Below are 13,463 nucleotides of genomic sequence, written 5' to 3' on the forward strand. Positions count from 1 at the left end.
CTCCTCTCCTCCTCGTCTTCTCCTTCCTGTTTTTCTAATTAGATTATCTAAAGTAAGTAACATACTCTACTTAGTAGCCATTACTAACTAATACTAGTTATTTAAATGTTATAAAAAGGTAATAACTACAGGTTATTACCAAAAAACGTATTATTACCAGACCACCACTGATGGAGCAACTGAAATAGTGTCATACAACTAACAAGTAATGACATTAGTGTGCCAATAACTCACAAGTAAAGTCTAAGTAATTACCATAACATGTAAATAACCACAAAACATGTAAAGATTCATGAGCTACACTAGGGTAGGAAATGGCACTGAGGATATTTAAACATAAACACATTGTCCACATTAATGTCAATTAATAGTCCCTATATATGGTAATAAAGTTACGTATATAACATATAAGTATATTAGCTATTGTGATCGTTAACGAAGTAGTAGTATTGTTAAGTCGTAAGGTAATTAATCGTTATATTTTGTTTTCAAATAAATTCCCAGTCACCCTAAACGCAGCATCGTCGAACGTAAACGTCAAAATGGTGGCGTTTGATTGGCTGTTACTTTTACAACGGAAAAGAATAAGCCAATTGGTGAATTCGTTCTTGGTCGTTGTCAGCAACCGACGTACACAATTTGAACAAACCAGGAACTGGCAGAGCGGTTAGCTCTGAGCTGTTCTGAAGCGCTTTTATTAAATCTTAAATTATTTATTAACCATCTATTTCTGTCTTTATACGGTTTTCAGTAAACGTGCCGCTTTTACGTTAAACTTTTTTTTTGTCAGCATGAATCTCGGGTGAGTTTCTTTTCGTTTCTTTTTTTAAATTCCGTTAGTTAGCTACTAGCTAGCTAGGCTAACACACTGACCGAATGTGTCGCAGTGAAATGCACAGGGTTTTATTGTTGACGACCAAACAAAACGCTTTACGTCAAACATGCAACATTGCTGATCAAACGTGCACAGTGCACGTAAATGTAAATCACAAGTTTCATCATGATGCAATATTATATTACTTCTTTCGACAACAATACTATATTTGCTGATATCACAAAGTCTGCCACGATTTTCGATTTGATTCATTTCAGGCCTGCAATGTATATGAGACTGTATCATAAGCCTGTTCAACACAAGCAGTTACATAATACTCCAAAAGCAACTTACATATAATTTGACAATTTGTATTCCTGGGCTCTGCAGGTATGGAGGTGCAGACAGATACTTTGAAGGAAACTCCCATACACTGGCTCATTTATTGCTGGAATATTTATTAAATGACTGACTGAGACTTTGTAAATAAACAAATATTCCAGCTGTTGAAAGACTGAAATCTGTGAACTTCCAGTTTCTGCTGAGTTCAGCACTAACTCGTCACTGACTCACAGACCTGTCTGTTCACTTTAGTTCATCAGTTTAGGAAATTATATTTTCAGCAAGACAGCATTACAATTATAACCACAATAAAAACACAGGACAGTTGAAAACATTATTGGTATTTACAATTGTCAGTCTGCTTACTACTTTCATGTTGTATTTATGTGAACAGAGACGGCCTGCTGTTTGAACTTGAAAATGGAAAACCCAAGTTGATTATACTGAGTCGTGGTGAGAACTTTCTGCTGTTATAATCTTGAGTTTTCCAGAGACACTCAATCACTTATGTGCTTTTCTTGTTCAGTCCTTATGTTCACTTAGTTTAAAAAAAAAGGTATTAAACTAATGTTTGCAGAAAATGTAGTTGATCAGTTAGTTGAATAACTTACACATAAGTGACAATTTGACAACGGTTTTGACTTTAGTGTGCTGTTTTATGTTAAACTGTGTTTCAGTTTGTAATGTCTTTAGTTTTGCTAATTGCTATTATGATAACAGTCACTCCTCATATCAACGCAAGACATTAATAAGTATCTTAAAACTGTTAGATATTACAATGTTTAAATGGCTGGTGTTCACGTTCAGACTTAAGTTGTTTGCTTTGCCTTATGTTAGACCCACAGAGGTATTAGTATATAGTGACCATGAATGTGTGTGTGTGTGTGTGTGTGTGTGTAATGTAATATTCATGGCTCCTTACTGTCACGTCTTTCTTCCACTGCAGGCGTGGAGAAGAATCCAGCAAAGGTAGGAATCCTCCTTACACTACAACATAATGAAGTATACAGCGCAAGTTTATGTTTACAATTAACAACAATGCTGGAAGGATAATGCCGTCTCATCTGATTTGATTAAACTCGATCTCAGCAGCCGTCCTTCAGGCCCAGAGCGGCTAACGTCCTGAGCTCCAGACAGCCGTCCTGTGTGGAGGAGGCGCAGAGAGAGGAGCGTCCAGCCCGGCAGCAGCAGGCGGGGAGGCAGAAAGAAACCAAGAGCAAGGCAGGAGGAGCAGCCACCTCCTTCACCTCCAACACCACCACTGGGGGGAGGAGCAACACTCTGACATCATCCAAGACACACGACCATCACAAAGGACTAAGCGTCAAAGTTGTGGCCAAAGTAAGTGTCACACAGCGTGCCCTGTTCTTTGCTTTACTCTTGACAGCACGTTTATTGGCTCTGCCTTTAATTTGTGTGTTTTCTTGCTGCAGGTGAAGTCCGACAGACACAAACGCGGCGCTACCCTCGGCTCTCTGAGGACCGACGGGAAAACAGGACGGCCTCAGAACGGCGGGACACGAGCCGCTGGAAAGGAGGGACTAACAGGACCGGAGGACAGCGTGGTGTGTGTGACCAATGAGCAGCTACAGAAGATCCTCCACACGGTCCAGACCTGCAGCGTTGGTCCACACCCACCAGAGGACCACCAGACTCAGGGTACTTGTAGTGATGGTTGTGTTAGTGGTGATGGCGGCTACAGCACAACGGGAACAGACATAGCAGTATCAGACACTGGACCTTCCCTCTTAGTCAATATTATGTACAACTTCATGTCTTTTTCTTTTCTAGTAAATGAAACAGACTCAAAAGAAGCTGGCTCCTCAATGAATGGAGGAGGAGGAGGAGGAGGAGGAGGAGAGATGAAGGAGAAAGATAGAGGAGGAGGAACTGATACAAGTGGAAGATCACAGGATAAAGACAACAGGTGAGGAGCAACCCATGAAGAAGACATTGAAATATCTATTTAGTCGATAACAGTAAATGTTCATGTGAAGCTTCTCTTCTCAGATCACCATAAATACGGTCAAACTGTGGTAAGACCAGACCTGTACTCCACTTCTTCATGTCTTTGCTGTTTAATAAACACGTCATTTTTACTGCTGCATTCTGGTTCTGACCTCGAGAGGAACGATATGACATTGTTTTCTCTTCAGCAAACACAAAAATGATGTTTTCTGGTTAGATGTTTAGTTTCACAATTCACCCTTTTGGTTTTACTGTTCAAGACCTTTAAGCCGCATTAGTGCGGCTCAGGTCCGTTGGGATCCCCTTGTGCGCTGATGTGTTTTTAGAAATCTGTATTTTAAAAAAATGGTGGTTAAAGGCAGAGCGTCGCTGCTGTCGTTCAGGTTGTCTGGATGTCCGTTCAGCTGGCTGGAGGAGCGACAGTCAGAAAGCAGAGCGGCCATCGACGCCAAGAAGGCTCTGTGGAGGAGAGAACTAGGTAAACACAAAAACACTTTAACAACTCCAGTATTTATATCAGTTATAGTGACAAACACAGATAATTATAGACGTTTTACTAAGTGTTTTAGTCTCTTTTAGCTCCTAGTTTTGGTTTACGTTAACATTGATTTCATTTTTTTTGTTCGTGCTCTTCCCTTTGATTTGAAGTGGGTGGTGCTTAGTGAGAAAAAGGTGATATCACATACTTGCATGCACCAATCAGGATTTAGCAACATTTGAGTAAGAATGCAATGACAGTTGGTGGATTGTTCAGTCCAATTATGTCCAAACTACAGCCGCACGGTCCCGAGAGAATAACAGATTTTTTGTGCTTTAAGCTCTTCAAAATGCTCTTCAAAGTATGATAATTACTTGGTTACAATTATTAAATGTTTGAGATAAATACTTTAATGATTCTTTGATTTGAGGCCCGGTTTCTAAACCCTCACTAATACATGCTTAAAAGTAGGGCTGGACAACAAGGAAAATCAAATATCACTATATATATATTTAAATAAATACCTCGATATTTAAACAATCCTGAACTATTAGTGCGTTTACTAAATTATTACACAATTAGATTTTTTAAATAAATAATCAATGTGGATATAATGACTACTTTATATGTCTGGTAAGTTTAGAAAATGACATCACTTTACTGTAATGAAGCTCTTAAAAGCAGGGAAAGACAACACTTATGCCATAATACTACATCCAAAATAAATAAAATAAAACTGTAACTAGTCTCGTGTCATAATATCCATATGTTTCCCAGTCTTACTTAAAAGGTCGTAAAGATAATCCAGATCACAACCATAATTTATTCTAAATGTATAATCCAACACAACATTCCCGTCTCTCTCTGGTGAGGAATAAGTCACAACTAAATACGATTGATGATTAAAAAAAGGTAATTCTGACTAATTAAATGAGTTTTTGTGTGTGTGTGTGTGTGTGTGTGTGTGTGTGTGTGTGTGTGTGTGTGTGTGTGTGTGTGTGGGTGTGCGTGTGCGTGTGCGTGTGTGTTAGATGAGCAAATGGCGTTGAAGCAGCAGTGCTCGGCTCCTGGCAGACTCCAGGTACGGCAGATATTTCACCTTCTATCTCTGGGGTTTCACTTTGTCGGGGTTGTTTTCATTACTGTGGGGAAAAAAGAAGAAGAACAAATGTGTTTATTTGTATAACAGGTTATATTTTAACACCGTCATCTGAAGCAAAACAAAATGAATGTGTTGAATATTTAACAAAACATGTTCACTGACATATTCAGTTTAATATATCAGGTTTATTAATCCTGGCACTCAGCAAGTCATCTGGAGAAGACCAGATTCAACGTTGAGAAAGACTGGAAACACATTTACTTTCATTATATATTTCACAATCTTTGTTTGTGTGTTTCAGGCCGAGGAGGACACAGAGAGTGTGTTCTCAGTTCAGAGCTCCGTCAGCCACAGAGATCAGCATGCAGCCATCAGATCCAGCCTCAGACTCGGGGTAAAGTCTTTGTCCCACTGCAGCCAGAGAGGGTTGCCAGGTCGTCTTTAACATGTAAAATTAGAGACAGCAAACCAGAGCACCCCAAAAATAAATGAATGTTAGTGACATTTATATATTGACTCACAGTGATACTTCCTTTGTGCCTCAGAGCACAATTGTTATCCGAAAACTATTCAAACACCTCAGTGAGCCGCACTGTTGCACTGGGTGACGTAGTCCTTCTCTGTAGGAGGTCACGCCGATGGAGGAGCTGCTGAGTGCCGAGAGGAGAGAGGAGCAGAGGAGACGCTGGCTGGAGGAGCTGGACCAGCAGAGAGAGGAGACGAGTGAACGCAGGAGACGAGAGAAGCTGCTGCAGAGCCAGGTACAGTAGAGACCAGAGCCAGGTACAGTAGAGACCAGAGCCAGGTACAGTAGAGACCAGAGCCAGGTACAGTAGAGACCAGAGCCAGGTACAGTAGAGACTCGGTAGAGACCAGAGCCAGGTACAGTAGAGACTCGGTAGAGACCAGAGCCAGGTACAGTAGAGACCAGAGCCAGGTACAGTAGAGACCAGGTACAGTAGAGACCAGAGCCAGGTACAGTAGAGACTCGGTAGAGATCAGAGCCAGGTACAGTAGAGACCAGAGACAGTTACAGGAGAGACATGTACAGTAGAGACAGGTACAGTAGAGACAGTAGAGACAGGTACAGTAGAGACAGTAGAGACCAGAGACAGGTACAGTAGAGACAGTAGAGACATGTACAGTAGAGATAGGTACAGTAGAGACGTGTTAATGTTTCACTGTGTTTCAGCTTCATTACTGTTTGAACGTGTCTCTGCAGACGGTGGACCACGAGCTCTGGGCAACACACTTTGACTCTCTGAGACGACCTCCAGTCCAGACTCCAGCTCCTCCACCTCCATCACCTCCTTCAGCTCCACCTCCATCAGCTCCTTCAGCTCCACCTCCAGCTCCGTCCATTGTCTCTGAGCGAGGGGAGTGGGAGCCCTCGTCCAGCCTGTCCCTGGTCTGGGAGGCCGCCAGCAGCTGTGGAGCAGAGAGTGTGGGGAGAGCCAGCGTAGATACGACCAGCGGACACCCGACCAGAGCCAGGTAGGAGGGAGGGGTGAGAGGGCAGGAGGAGCGTATGAACAACTCTGAAAGAAATATGTATTTTAACCAGTTTATGGATCCGTGAATGTCACAAAGTGGTGAGAGAAAACCAAAACAGTAGATCTGTGAGTCGGACAGACAAACAATGAGCTGAAACCAGGAGGCAACCTTGAAGTCTCTTGATTTATTACCTCAGTAAACATTGTAAACATGAGTTTATGGTCTCAATCTCTAGTTTCAAGTCTTCTTCAATACGACATGATGTTCATTTAGTAAATCATGGTCCATGTAGAGTCAAATAGACCATAAGGCGGGGCAACACAATGATTGACAGGTCGCTACCAGAGACGTATACGGCGTCTCTACGTCACTCCTCCTCAGTTCAAACATGTTAACGTCTGTTCACTGGTTGCAAAAAAGCAAGATGGCGACGACCAAAATGCCGAACTCGAGGCTTCAAAAACGTCAGTTTACAAACCAATGGTTGACGTCACAACGACTACGTCCACTTCTTACATACAGTCTACGTCTGAAACTCAGTTAATTTGTCACACTTTTGATATTTTTCTGGCTGTGGCACAGAAATGAATCCAACATTCAAAATATGAGTTTCCGAACAAATGGAGGATGTGGTCGGTGAGTCAGAGGTCCTGAACCAGGCTCGCTCCAAATGTTTACCAGTAAATGTTTAGTGATCTTTGTTCCCCTGTTTACTTCCAGCCATCTGAGGACCATGACCGCCCTGCTGGACCCCGCCCAGATAGAAGAGAGAGACAGGAGGAGGCTCAAGCAGCTGGAGCAGCAGGTAGGAGGACGAAGAAGAAGAGGATGATGAGGAGGATTACAGTGAGGTTTTATCACTTCCTGAATATTTTACCGTCCCCCCCACAGCGAGCGATCGAGGCCCAGGTGGAGGAGCGTCGGCTGCAGAGGAGGAGAGAGGAGGCGAGGAGGAGGGAGGAGTTGGAGGAGGAAGAGAGGAGGCTGGCGCTGGAGAGAGAGACGCTGGAGAGACAGTACAAGCACGACACAGTGAGGGAGAAGCAGAAGGTCAGGACACAAATAGAGCACGATTCCTCAGAGTCGTTTTATCCACAACGAAGTTATTACTGCCGTCTGATAATGTAGCTGTGTCAGTGTTTGACTTCTGTGTGTATTTGCAGTCGAACAACCAGGCGGAGCAGCAAAAGACAAAACACGACAGCAACGATGACGGGAGACGGCAGGAGACGCTGGAGACCAGTGGTGAGCAGAGCTACTGCAGTACTACTGCAATACTACTGCAATATTACTGCAATACAAATACAAATAATTGCACTACGATAAAACTGAAACACATTCTCAGGGTGTGAAAGCTGTCAATCAAACTATGCAGCGGTGGAAGAAGTACAAAGATCCTTGACTGAAGTAAAAGTGCCAATACAACAATGTAAAATAGTTAATTTACTGTATTTACAATCCTACTTAAGTAAAGTATTATCAGAACGTATCGACAGTATCAAAAGTAAAAACCACTGGAACACTTATTGCTGACTAAACAACAGGTGTGATGAAGACCTTTTTAATGATCCCTCTGTTTGTGTGCAGCTACCAGGCAGAGCGAGTGTTCGGAGGAGGAAGTCAACAGTTTATCCAAAGACGCCGCTGCACAGACAGGTAACTCAACTATTACTGCTACAAATACTGTTACTGCCAATACGAGTACTACTATGGGAAACGGTAGTATCCACACTGAGCCGTTTACATGTGAGGATGATGTGTGTCCACTCTAGTGTCTCCAGGTTGTTTTTGTAAAGAAGTCTTATGCTGTGTTTGTTTACACAGTTTGTCTAACTTGTCATGTAACTTTACATTTGTTTAATACTTAAACCTTTTTCCCTAAGTTGCTGCTTTCCCACTCTGATCATATCTGTATTTTTTCTGATTATTTTATCAAAGCAGCGTCACAAAGAGATGTGGTTTTAATATTTGATGACTTAATGTGGATGTTGAAAATCCTTATTAAACAGCTTATCTGTTCTGTGTGTGTGTGTGTGTGTGTGTGTGTGTGTGTGTGTGTGTGTGTGTGTGTGTGTGTGTGTGTGTGTGTGTGTGTGTGTGTGTGTGTGTGTGTGTGTGTGTGTGTGTGTGTGTGTGTGTGTGTGAGAGCAGCTCCCTCTCTACCGCTCAGAGTTCAGACTCCTGACGTCGCTGCACAGTACCAGACACCTCCTCCTCCTCCTCTCTCTGCTGCTCCTCCAAACATCAGGAACCGAGCGGTGAGAACCGGCAAGGAGAACATCTGTCTGCCAGCAGCAGCAGCAGCAGTAGGCGGCGGAGGAGGAGGAGGAGGAGGCCCATATGAAGCGTTTGCCAGGACAGATAAGAGCAGGATGGACAAGAGGAGGCCGGAGTGGAACACACAGAGGTAGAAACACACACAAGTCTGAAGTCATCACACCTGAATACAACAGGATCCTCCTGGATGTTGATTCAAAATAATAAAATAAATATAAATGAATGATCTGCGCTCATGTTTCATTATATAGAAGGTAAAGAAGCAGATCTAGTTCCTCATTCAGTCCTTTCAAGTTTGAAATGCCTAATTAAGAAATCCAAAATCTCTCCCACAACCTCTGTAATGTCTTCAAGAATTAAGAGCTCAACCTGGTCAGTATTTACTCTGACCCCCCCTGTACCTGTACCTGGTTCCTCCATCAGTATTTGCTCTGACCCCCCTGTACCCGACTCTTCCAGGCCCAGCCGTCGGTTCGTTCCGGCCTCGGAGCGTTACCCGGCCCCTCTGCAGAGGAACAGACAGGAGAGTCGACAGAGGAGGCAGGCTGAGCTCCTCGCTCTGCAGGAGAGGACTTGTCTGTCGAGGACCGACCCCCCTCCTCCTCCTCCTCCTCCTCCTCCTCCTCCTCCTCAGCACCAGGAGCCTCGTCTCTGCTCCAACCCCTCACAGACCAGAACCAGTCCCACCATGAGGGTAGGACTGTAGACCCTCATACTGAATTCTGAGGGCTGCTTTTGTCTTCTTTGATTTAATCTAAAACGTCACCACAGTCTTGACACAAACCTTTATTGTTGCAGGTGGAGAATGTTTCCAGAGGACTCGGCATCTTAGCAGCAGTCAACACTGAAAGGTGAGCAGCTCTGACTGCACTTCCTGTTAAACCCCAGATCCCCTTAAACAGGAAGAGTTTCAACCTGAAAATGACCTGCCTTGTTTACCAGCTAACAGTCAATAAAAAAGTCAAATCAAGTCAGTGTTATTTACAAAGTGCTTATTAGATGATATACATTAAAATGAGAAGATGAGAACTTGGCTCTGTGTTTCTCTGTTGCATATTACACGACAACGCTTTTCACAATAAAATCAAGCATCCTTCTACATTCATTGAACCGTCTCGAGCCACGCTTGAGTTACTTTAGGCCGGCCTTCACAACAGTTTAAGAACAAGCGAGAAGTGAAACAAAGCAGGAAGAACCAGCAGCTGTAACTCCTTTAAATGCAGTTATCTGTGTGAAGTTAGGAAGAAGTAAAACGTTTCTTTACTGTTTTTAAATATAAAAACCTGTCCACTCAGCAGCTCCATTGACGGTGAAGTGAATCTACGTTTAGCTCACTCCTCTGTTTCCATGTCTCGCGTCGTCGTCTCCTCCAGGGGGCGCTCTCCTCAGCAGGCACCTTCCTCCTCCGCCCCTCCTCCTCCTCCTCCTCCTCCTCTGGAGTTCATTCCTTACGTCCGGACTGATGAAGTCTTCAACATGGATCCACTGGAGCCTGCTGACACCCCCCCACTGCCAACACACACAGGTGAGTGACACACACACACACACACACACACACACACACACACACACACACACACACACACACACACACACACACACACACACACACACACACACACACACACACACACACACACACACACACACACACACACACACACACACAGATCAGTTAGTCGATCAACAGAAATTGCTGCTCGATTACAGTGAGTGAACTTATGCTGCTGGAAATATTAACTGGTAGATTTGATTGATGTAAACTATTTAGATAATCCATTAATTGTCAACTTTAGGAACTTCAACAGAGGAGGGATTCATCTTCCTTTCAATAGATACACACAGAACCCACCAGTAAAAGGAAACAGCATGACGTCTGCTTTATATACTGAGAGTAAACTATTATTTTAATTCTTCTCCTCATCAGAAGCTCCTCCTCAGAGCTCAGCGTCTCCTCCTCCTCCTCCTGCTGCTGCTGCTGCTGCTCCCTCACATCGACTCCTCCACTCTGAGCTGCTTCGTAACACACAAACACACCGACAGCAGGAGATCCTCAGAGGCCTGGCCCAGCTACGGCAGGTAACACACACACACACACACACACACACACACACACACACACACACAACCACACACACACACACACACACACACACACACACACACACACACACACACACACACACACACACACACACACACAGACGGACAGACAAAACGCACAGACAGACAAATACACACAGACAGACACACAAAGGGTTATTACCGGTGTGTTATGGTGTTTAGTACAACTCTCCTAAAACTGGGGGACTTGTGAGAAACAAAACATGGTGAAATGGAAGCAGCAGATGCTGAGATATCATCACGTTTAGTGTGTGTGTGTGTGTGTGTGTGTTCAGGGTTTATTACAGAAGCAGAGGGAGCTGGAGACGGATCTGAATCCTCTGCTGAAGCGCCATGACAACGAGCACCGGCCACCCACCACAACGCACCGCAAGTGACCTCTGACCCCTGTGTGTGTGTGTGCGTGTGTGTGTGTGTGTGTTTTGACCAGCCGTCATGGAGAACATTAAACACAAACAGGAGCTCGTTCAGTCGTCCAACACTCTGAGACTGAATGTTCAATGTGAGACTTTTCAAAGTGAAGCTGATTGTATCGGCGTGAATGTGACAGATGCTCTTGATTCGAGGCCGTTTCAGGAGGCAGAAGTGATCGTTTTATTTCCAGTAAATAACAGAAGCCCTGAGAGAGAGAGAAAGAATCTGGTGATACATTTTTATAACTAATATAAACAGTTTTCTCTCCTGTTTTAAGGCAAAACCTTCCTAGTGTTGTTGTTGTTGTTGTTGTTCTTGTAATACTCATTTTGGCCACAAGAGGCTGAAGTGCACCACTACCCCGAGTTCTAAATAGGACTAATAAAAGCATCATATCTTCTTTGAAAATGGATCACCAGATTTGTTTGGGGGGGGGGGGGGTCTTATTAGAAGACTCCTAAATCTCACAAAGCACTTTGCAGTTCTGTTATTTTCACAGTTCAAAACACACGACTGAGCACAAGGTGTGTAATAAATGTTTATTTACTGAAAACAATATTAACTCTATAAAGCATTTTTACTGATACTAATTTTAATTAATCTTATGTTGATTGATTTTTTTTAATGACAGCCTAAAGGGAGACAATTCACTTCCATTTGAGCCGGTTTGTGTTTATATTTACTGGAACCTTCGTCTGTGATGGGCAGCTGAACATCGTTAACAGCGACAGTCTGAACTCAACGTTACACCACAACTGCTGTTAAAACACAGAAACAAGCCTGGAATAAAAAGGGAAGAGTGAGTTTCAGGTTAAACACGAGGACTCGACTTCTAACGCCTCATTGTTTTCTGTAAATCTGCTCCATCAGTTCTACCTCAAGATCACCATAAGACAAAGACATTTATTACATGTTTATTACATGTTTATTTATCACTAACTGAATTCATGAGGTTTTACTATCATGTTATGTGAAGATTGTATTTTAATTCTGTTTTGAATGCACTTTCCATAAGAGTGACACTATATCAAACCGGTATAGAGTTAAAGGTTTTTTAAAGCTTTGTCCCTACAGACGAGCTCAGCGCTTCTTTAAATCATTAATAATACCAGTTTGTTTGTTTCTTCAGCTTCCTGCTGGCCGAGGAGCTCCATGTTTCTTTATGCTTCTGTATTGTGGAGTTTTTCTGGTTTTATTGTATTTTTTATTTATTGCAAATGAAATAAATAATGTCAAGTGTATCTAGAACTTTTACAATCTTTATTTCTTACAATTGCGCTTAATTTTGATTTATTGTATTTTGGCAACTGCCTGATCCCTGAATTTCCCACAGCTGACACTGTTAAAAAGATAAAACATGTTTCAAAACTCCATTAAAACTGTTGGTCTTTAACATTTTGATTGATTCATGAACACAGTTCAACTTTGAAAGCCACAGTTTGATCTTTATCTCCAGCAGGAGAAGTTAAAGGATTCGTGTTTCATTGTTTTATTTTGTGAATCATCTCAATTTATAATAAAAACGTTGAACTCACCTTGTTAACGGCTGAGATCTTGAAACAGGGTGAAACAGACGGAGAAAGCTTACATTGACAACAAAATTAACATAAATAATTAATAAACATACACGTTGATAAACTGCGATGAGCCGTGATGTGTCATTATCTATGTTGCTTTAGTTCTTGAGCACCTTTCACACACACACACACACACACGTCACTGAATTAGTCTCTGAACGTCCACAAAGTCCTGAGAAGAGGTGTAATCAACCAGAAAACAGCTGTGTGGTGTTCAGAGGGTTTAAATAGAGAGCTGCAGGTGTGACAACCCAAGTGGAACAAGGACGTGTGACAACCCGGAAGTTAGCGTCTCACTGCTTCCCTCGACAAAACTACTGCTTTCTGTATTGTTTCAGAAAATAAACTCTGTGGCAAACAAAGGTTTATGATTCTTACAAGTTATGTTCAGCAAAATAATCTTCACAAATAATCACCACTTTTATACTTTTCTGAAGCGTGAATCTAATCGCCAGAAATAAAAAGCTAACAGACCTGTAGTCTCATTTAGCCGCTTGTTAGCAACCGTCTTTTTTAAAAGCTTCAAAACTCTCAACTGGGGAATTATTTTATCGGACAACATTTTAAAATCTCTTCATCTCGTTTTAACCACAGACTTTATTTTAGTCGTCAAACCAAAAACACATTTAAAAAAAGAAATTGACTTTGAAAAATGGTGACTCATATCCAGGTTTTAGGCCTCATTCCTGCAGCGCTCTATTAACCCTTTAATTTGAACAAATAAATATCTTTTGTCAAACGTGATCATGGTGAGTGTAGCTCTAGTTGTGGCCACGTGTTCGTGGTCAAACAGCAGCAAAGAGGAACAGAACTAAATAGGTTTGAAAACATAAGTTACATTTAAAATCAGCTAGACATTGGCTAAAGACACTC

General features: G+C 42.4%; 1 protein-coding gene across 3 annotated transcripts; it reads left to right on the forward strand.

Annotated features, from left to right (window-relative positions):
* The first annotated feature begins 657 nt into the window (after window positions 1–657).
* Window positions 658–12,384, forward strand: ccdc66 (coiled-coil domain containing 66). Of its 3 annotated transcripts, none has more exons than XM_079186642.1 (21): window positions 658–802; window positions 1,551–1,609; window positions 2,103–2,125; window positions 2,246–2,497; window positions 2,590–2,815; window positions 2,948–3,083; window positions 3,508–3,602; window positions 4,634–4,683; window positions 5,006–5,098; window positions 5,331–5,465; window positions 5,927–6,198; window positions 6,919–7,003; window positions 7,090–7,248; window positions 7,362–7,443; window positions 7,786–7,854; window positions 8,350–8,605; window positions 8,935–9,169; window positions 9,274–9,326; window positions 9,849–10,000; window positions 10,403–10,554; window positions 10,875–12,384. In XM_079186642.1, the coding sequence occupies exons 1-21, from the start codon at window positions 792–794 to the stop codon at window positions 10,974–10,976; spliced, it is 2,697 nt and encodes an 898-aa protein (XP_079042768.1). In that variant the 5' UTR covers window positions 658–791; the 3' UTR covers window positions 10,977–12,384. The 3 variants fall into 3 exon arrangements, with proteins under 3 accessions (XP_079042768.1, XP_079042769.1, XP_079042770.1); XM_079186643.1 differs by having other exon boundaries at window positions 10,406–10,554; XM_079186644.1 differs by having other exon boundaries at window positions 2,249–2,497.
* Window positions 12,385–13,463: the final 1,079 nt, after the last annotated feature.

This window comes from Pholis gunnellus, assembly GCF_910591455.1.
Source record: "Pholis gunnellus genome assembly, chromosome: 3".
NCBI classification, from domain to species: Eukaryota; Metazoa; Chordata; class Actinopteri; order Perciformes; family Pholidae; genus Pholis; species Pholis gunnellus.